This window comes from Nerophis lumbriciformis, linkage group LG07 (genome assembly GCF_033978685.3).
Source record: "Nerophis lumbriciformis linkage group LG07, RoL_Nlum_v2.1, whole genome shotgun sequence".
NCBI lineage: Eukaryota > Metazoa > Chordata > Actinopteri > Syngnathiformes > Syngnathidae > Nerophis > Nerophis lumbriciformis.
In genome coordinates this window covers 12,954,491-12,962,500 of record NC_084554.2, presented here as the reverse complement: position 1 = coordinate 12,962,500, position 8,010 = coordinate 12,954,491, and the positions used below count along the sequence as shown (strand labels likewise).

The 8,010-nt window shown below is 39.7% G+C and overlaps 1 protein-coding gene across 2 annotated transcripts in view; it reads right to left on the bottom strand.

The window, feature by feature from the left end:
- The window catches only part of ncapg2 (non-SMC condensin II complex, subunit G2), a 47,932-nt gene that overhangs the window by 19,812 nt on the left and 20,110 nt on the right, over window positions 1-8,010 (bottom strand). For both annotated transcript variants that reach the window (XM_061964781.1, XM_061964782.2), the window contains 5 exons: window positions 7,068-7,196; window positions 1,266-1,360; window positions 1,043-1,199; window positions 153-245; window positions 1-78 (listed from right to left, as the gene is read on the bottom strand). The exon at window positions 1-78 is cut by the window's left edge and continues 48 nt beyond it. In XM_061964781.1, coding sequence (XP_061820765.1) covers window positions 1-78; window positions 153-245; window positions 1,043-1,199; window positions 1,266-1,360; window positions 7,068-7,196 — 552 coding nt within the window. The remainder of the gene's footprint in view (window positions 79-152; window positions 246-1,042; window positions 1,200-1,265; window positions 1,361-7,067; window positions 7,197-8,010) is intronic.

The following is an 8,010-nucleotide window of genomic DNA, read 5'->3' as shown; positions in this document are numbered from 1 at the left end:
GCTTTGATCAGGGTCATGGATGGGGAACGCCGAGGTGAAAAGGAAAGTGGCGTTGGCGCGAACTTCAAAGTTAGGAGCCTGATGATGCAAGAGTTGCAGGCTTTTGACTCATGTGGTACTCAGGTGAACCAAACAAAAAGGATGATACATACACAGAGGGCTTTCCAAAGAATGGGCTTGTACAGGTCATTGAGCATCTTCTCCACTTGGGGGCAGGCTTTTCTCATGTGGAAGTAGCTCACAATCTGCAATGAGATGAAAAAACAGCATATAGAGCAGGTATCCAGGCCCCGGGATCATCGTAGTTTTTTTTATTAAATCAACATAAAAAACACAAGATACAATTAGTGCATCAACCCAAAAAAACTCCCTCCCCCATTCACACTCATCCACACCCACTCACACAAAAGGGGTTGTTTCTTTCTGCTACCAATATTCTGGTTCCCACAACATAGTACCGTATTTTTCGGACTATAAATCGCAGTTTTTTTTCATAGTTTGGCCGGGGGTGCGACTTATACTCAGGAGCGACTTATGTGTGAAATCATTAACACATTAGCGTAAAATATCAAATAATATTATTTAGCTCATTCACGTAAGAGACTAGACGTATAAGATTTCATGGGATTTAGCGATTAAGAGTGACAGATTGTTTGGTAAACGTATAGCATGTTCTATATGGTATAGTTATTTGAATGACTCTTACCATAATATGTTACGTTAACATACCAGGCACGTTCTCAGTTGGTTATTTATGCCTCATATAACGTACACTTATTCAGCCTGTTGTTCACTATTCTTTATTTATTTTAAATTGCCTTTCAAATGTCTATTCTTGGTGTTGGGTTTTATCAAATACATTTCCCCAAAAAATGCGACTTATACTCCAGTGCGACTTATATATGTTTTTTTCCTTCTTTATTATGCATTTTCAGCCAGTGCGACTTATACTCCGGAGCGACTTATACTCCGAAAAATACGGTAGGTTACATTAAATACCTTTCATGATCAATGTTCAAGTTAATTATGATGACAATTCTACCTGTCTGACTTTGCCATGGACAGGAGAGGTTCTGTGCAGCAGAATGGCACAGTGCATGAAATCTTGTATGCATACATTCTCCATCTTCTCCAGGAAGTCTCCGCTGGCCTTCTTCCAGGCCCGAAAGTAGATCTCTGCGATGTGTGACACTTTGCTCCTAGAATAAAACAAAGCCACAGTCAGGACAGGATAGGTAAGGACAAGGTGCAAAAATGTCTCTTACTTGCTGAAAAACTCGAGATGATTTTTGACAGTGTTGTGAATGAGACAGATGAAGTCGATGTTCCAGCTGAAGAGGAACACCAGGAAGCGCTTGCCCTACAACAACACACACACACACACACACACACACACACACACACACACACACACACACACACACACACACACACACACACACACACACACACACACACACACACACACACACACACACACACACACACACACACACACACACACACACACACACACACACACACACACACACACACACACACACACACACACAGTTGATGAACATGGTGATAAATGCAAACACCAACTAAGCACCAGTGTTACCCATACATATATACTGCTTGGATTTTACTGACAGCACGTCCGGCTCACGTCCCGCCCATTGAATATGCGTGGTGGTCAAGCTCGCTCTGTTCTCAATGGGTACAAGGCGCCATTTAGCCTTCCTCAAAGAAAAAATGCCCTGTGCTTGTGTTGTTTTCGGCTGTACGAATCGTTCAAATCGCGAAAAGGATAACAGTTACTTGAGAGTTCCTCGAGTGGTAATTAAAAAGGGCGGAAGTGTGCAAGATTTTACAAAACGACGAGAAAAGCAGCACACACTCCAGTCCAAAGGTGCATAGCCAAAGAATGCACAAGTTTGCAGTGATCACTTCATTAATGTTTTGTTAGATTATACTTGAAATGTTTATTATTTCCCATTAAGTATTTTTCTTGATATTTTTTGTTTTGAACGGCCGCATCAATTTCAGGGGATTTTATCAAAGAGCAGGGAAACCTGCAAAACAGGCTTGTAGGGATGAAATAGCCTCTGTGTTTTTTCCTGAGTGCCTATTATTTGTGCACTATTGAAAAAGTGATGCATCGAAAACTCAGCCACCAAAGACCTTGATCACCGAAAACAGCGCTGCCTAAACTCCCCTGGATGCCACAAATTCGTGAAATACTGGATGGACAATGATGTGGACTAGGGCCAGAAGGGAGAGAGAAGCAAAATGCTGTCAAATTTTAATCTCGATTTCAACTTCTCACGATTATAAAAGTATTATGATTGAAAAAAACGATTACATGCGTTCAAATTTCTGAGCTTGAACCAGAGAGAGACTCAATTTTTTTTTTTTTTTTAACAGCCTCAAGTTGTCTCCAAACTCGTGAAGTTTAGAACAAAAGAACACTTCACTCCTTCACATTAACAGCGCTGTGCACAGCAGCCGGTCTGACTGCGCTAAACAAAAGTACCTTACACAATAGAGATGGGAATCTTTGGGCACTGCACGATTATACTCGATTATTGGGGGTAACAATTAGATTTAGAATCCATTCCAAACGATTTTCGATTCAAAATCCATACTTTTTCTAAACATTGGGTACCAGTTCTATGATTAACTACATTTCTTCATAAAATAAATACATTTAAATAAACAGATTTAATCTTTTTTTTTCATCAATTAAGAATTGTTACAAATAAGAATCGGTTAATTCGAAAATCTAATTTTTTTGACACTCCTACTACACAAGCACTTTTTGATACATTTAATAAAGATATTATACTTTGACTTAGGGGGTGGAACAAGGGGATGGGTAAAATGTCAAATGCAGAGAGTAATTTCACCACACCGAGTGTGTGTGTGAGACTATCAGTGGTACTTTAACTTTTAAAATACTGCTCAAAATTGTCCAAAGATGTATTGAACCAATAAAGGTGATGCTTTTTGCATTTAATTTAATAACATTTTATTAAATTGTAATTACGACACAAAAAGCACAAACTCTTTTGATGGGTAGAGGAATTACATAAATATATATTTTTTTAATTGTTTCTGTCCCTTTTGTACATGTTTACAGATTCAGGTAATAATTCCCTGCACACAGAAGGACTTTGAGGGCAAAAACCAAAGGATTCAAATGAGTAGTAGTTATTTCTATTTTCTTTACTTCAGTGCGGCCCACTGCTCATTTTGTTTTGGCCTGCATCACATTTTAAAGGGAAAATAAACACATCTGGGATAAATTCATATAAAAAAAATTTAATAATTAAGCTATTTTTCCAAATTCTCCTAAAAATGGGCCCTGAAAACCAAAATGGCCGACAACCAGAGCATCTTACTGTCTATGGCAGAGGTGTCAAACTTATTTTCACTGAGGGCCACATCGCATTTAAGGCTGCCTTCAGACGCAGCCTCGGAGTGATCTTCGATAATGCCTTCAAATTCACAAAACAGGTCAGCTCAGTGGTTAGTACCAGCTTTCACCATCTCAGAACCCTAGCAAAGACCAAGGCCTATCTCTCCCAGAGCGACCTGGAGACTGCTATTCATGCCTTCATCACACACCGGCTAGACCAGTGGTTCTCAAATGGGGGTATGCATACCCCAGGGGGTACTTGAAGGTACTGAGATTTTTTTTTAATATTCTAAAAATAGCAACAATTCAAAAATCCTTTATAAATATAAATAAAAACCTATCTTTTTTTCTAAATAGTTCAAGATAGACCACTACAAATGAGCAATATTTTGCACTGTTATACAATCTAATAAATCAGAAACTGATGACATAGTGCTGTATTTTACTTCTTTATCTAATTTTTTCAACCAAAAATGCTTTGCTCTGATTAGGGACTACTTGAATTAAAAAAAAATTCACAGGGGGTACATCACTGAAAAAAGGTTGAGAACCACTGGGCTATACAATAACAACTCACTGTACGCTGGCATTGATCAGGCATCACTCCGTCGTTTGCAGCTTGCGCAAAACGCGGCTGCCCGTCTCCTCACCAGCACCAAAAAACGCGAGCACATCACCCTAGTCCTGGCCTCACTCCACTGGCTCCCTGTCCGTCACGGCATTGATTTTAAATTACTTTTAATTGTTTTTAAATCCCTAAATGGTCTGGCCCCACAATACCTGACCGAGCTTCTGCATCATCATACCTCGTCTCGAGCCCTAAGGTCAGCTGACCAACTGCTGTTGGCAGTCCCCAGATCCAGGCTAAAGACCAGAGGGGACAGAGCCTTTTCCGTTGCCGCCCCTAAGCTCTGGAACAGCCTTTCCCTCCACATTAGGTCAGCCCAGACTCTGGGGGTCTTCAAAACCCTTCTTAAGACCTACCTCTTCTCGCTGGCCTTTGACCTGAGCTGAGTCTGCCCACTAGGCCACCATTTCTAGTACCCCCCACCCCTTCGCTTTAGTTTTATTTTTCAATTTGTCACACTTTTACTATTATTATTTTTATTTTATTTAGCAAATTTTGACTTTTTATTCGACCCCTTTTACCGTATTGCTTTTGCACTATCTTGTTCAGCTCATTCATTGTTTTATGTTCTTCGTTTGTTTTTTGTTTTGTTTTTGCTCTATGCTTTTTTAACCTGTAAAGCACTTTGGTTCAATTTAAAAGTTGTCGTAAACGTGTTATATAAATAAAGTTGACTTGACAGGGCCGCTTGTAACCGTAAATAATATGAATATAAATGTATGTAAAGATTTGCCTCACTATATTTTACTCAATTACCTATGCATTTTATAACAAAGTTTTTTTTACATATGTCGTAATGGAAAAAAAGGCAGCTCAGTCGCTAGAATTTTACCTTAAATTTTAACAGCATTTTTCTAAAAAATAAACATTGGTGCTGCTTTTTACGTAAAAATTCTGGCGATTGAACTGGTTTTTTATTTATCGTAAAATCGACAGTTGTTGTTTTGGAAATGTATTACTGCAATGTTTCTTAACAATAAGGCCCTTTGTTAGGCCGTGGCCTACTGCTCAGTTGTAATATACTTTTCCACCACTTGGGGCATCAATGACAATCTCAAACAAGTCTGGATCTAAAACCATAGAGAAGTTTATTAAGCGCCAAAATTATGACTACAGTGGTGAGTCCGTATTTTCATTTGCATTTTAACTTTATTCATAGTTTACTTTAGAAATAAACTCATTATTAATTTTGTTTATTTAAAGGGGAACATTATCACCAGACCTATGTAAGCGTCAATATATACCTTGATGTTGCAGAAAAAAGACCATATATTTTTTTAATTGATTTCCGAACTCTAAATGGGTGAATTTTGGCGAATTAAACGCCTTTCTAATATTCGCTCTCGGAGCGATGACGTCACAATGTGACGTCGCATCGGGAAGCAATCCGCCATTTTCTCAAACATCGAGTCAAATCAGCTCTGTTATTTTCCGTTTTTTCGACTGTTTTCCGTACCTTGGAGACATCATGCCTCGTCGGTGTGTTGTCGGAGGGTGTAACAACATGAACAGGGACGGATTCAAGTTGCACCAGTGGCCCAAAGATGCGAAAGTGGCAAGAAATTGGACGTTTGTTCCGCACACTTTACCGACGAAAGCTATGCTACGACAGAGATGGCAAGAATGTGTGGATATCCTGCGACACTCAAAGCAGATGCATTTCCAACGATAAAGTCAAAGAAATCTGCCGCCAGACCCCCATTGAATCTGTCGGAGTGTGTGAGCAATTCAGGGACAAGGGACCCCGGTAGCACGGCAAGCAATGGCGGCAGTTTGTTCCCGCAGACGAGCGAGCTAAACCCCCTGGATGTCTTGGCTCACACCGTCCCGAAGATGATCAAGAGAAGAATACCGACCCTAGCTTCCCTGGCCTGCTGACAAGAGGGTATGTCTACAGAATATATTAATTGATGAAAATTGGGCTGTCTGCACTCTCAGAGTGCATGTTGTTGCCAAATGTATTTCATATGCTGTAAACCTAGTTCATAGTTGTTAGTTTCCTTTAATGCCAAACAAACACATACCAATCGTTGGTTAGAAGGCGATCGCCAAATTCGTCCTCGCTTTCTCCCGTGTCGCTGGCTGTCGTGTCGTTTTCGCTTGCATACGGTTCAAACCGATATGGCTCAATAGCTTCAGTTTCTTCTTCAATTTCGTTTTCGCTATCTGCCTCCACACTACAACCATCCGTTTCAATACATTCGTAATCTGTTGAATTGCTTAAGCCGCTGAAATCAGAGTCTGAATCCGAGCTAATGTCGCTATAGCTTGCTGTTCTTTCCGCCATGTTTGTTTGTGTTGGCTTCACTATGTGACGTCACAGGAAAATGGACGGGTGGTTAAAATCAGGCACTTTGAAGCTTTTTTTAGGGATATTGCGTGATGGGTAAAATTTTGAAAAAAACTTTGAAAAATATAATAAGCCACTGGGAACTGATTTTTAATGGTTTTAACAATTCTGAAATTGTGATAATGTTCTCCTTTAAGCACAACATAATTGTGTGTATATGTAACATAATTGTGTGTATATTTCTTTGTGTACAAGTGTCTTTCAAAATATCACAAATTTGAGTTTGCTAAAGTTCACAAAAAAGGTTTTAGTTGTTGGAATGATAAATAATATTAATAAAGGAATGATAAACATGGGGGTTAACTAGATATTACACTATTTAGCTTTGTTTGCTATAACAATGTTAAGTGTGAATGTTTTGTTGTGACACTTTAGCATGTATTGGTTTTGCATCCTCCATTTTTTCTGTATTAGGACCTCGCTGGAAAAAGTTTGGACATATTTGGTTTAGTTATCGTATTGTGTATTATTGACTTTGTTTTGCTTAATTGTACGTGATAAGAATAAGAAAAACTAGTTAAAATAGTGTTGATATTGTTACACCGTCAATAGCATTCAAGGCAAAGCACACCCCTCTCCTGCGCACAACTGCCTCTCCCCCAAGTCCACCTTGCCTGACCTTTTCTCCGCCGCAACCCAATGCCTCAGGTACATTGCAGGTCGGTGGAAAACACAAGAGCACTCACATTATCATTTCCGATGAAGGCAGGACTGTGGAAACACTGAAGCAGCTGGTCGATGAGCTGCTTGTTTGACGCGTAGTCCACATCCAACAGCACCTCGTGGAGGCTCCAGACTCTTTGGATTTCAGAACTCTAATAGGAAGGTCATAGAAATAGAGAACAGATGAATACAAATTAAAAAAAAAAGTTAGGCACACGTTTGATTAACGCTGTCAGAGAGGTATTCACAAAATTATACAATAGAGCAGTACTTCGGTTTTGGTTATTAATCCATTCTAAAGTGGTTTGTATTGAAACTTAAATAAATTGCATCCGGAGAGCATTCACAGCCCTCACTTTTTCCACATGTTGTGTTACAGCCTTATTCCAAAATGGAAAAAAATTATTTTGTTCTAAAATTTTGCAGACAATACGCCATAATGACAGTGTGAAGTTTTAATTTTGCAAATGTATTAAGAATTAAAAATAAATCACATGCACATAGGTTTTCACAGCTTTTGCTTAATACTGTGCTAATGCACCTTTAGCAGCGATTACAGCCAGAAGTCTTTATTCACCTATACCAGGGGTCGGCAACCCGCGGCTCCGGAGCCGCATGCGGCTCTTTGATCACTCTGATGCGGCTCAGCAGCTTACTTGCTGAACCCCCCAATTTTCCCGTGAGACTTCCGGATTTCAGTGCCTCCCGCAGAAAACTCCCGGGATTAAAATTCACCGATTTTCACCCTTACAGCTATGATAAGGGCGTGCCATGATGGTACAACATTTGGCGCCCTCTACAATCTGTATTAACAGAGTGCCAGCCCAACACTTGTTAAACAATATACATCTTTTGCTTGCACACGTACGTGACAGCAAGGCATACTTGGTCAACAGCCACACAGGTTACACTGACGGTGGACATATAAAACAACTTTAACACTCTTACTAATAATGCGCCACACTT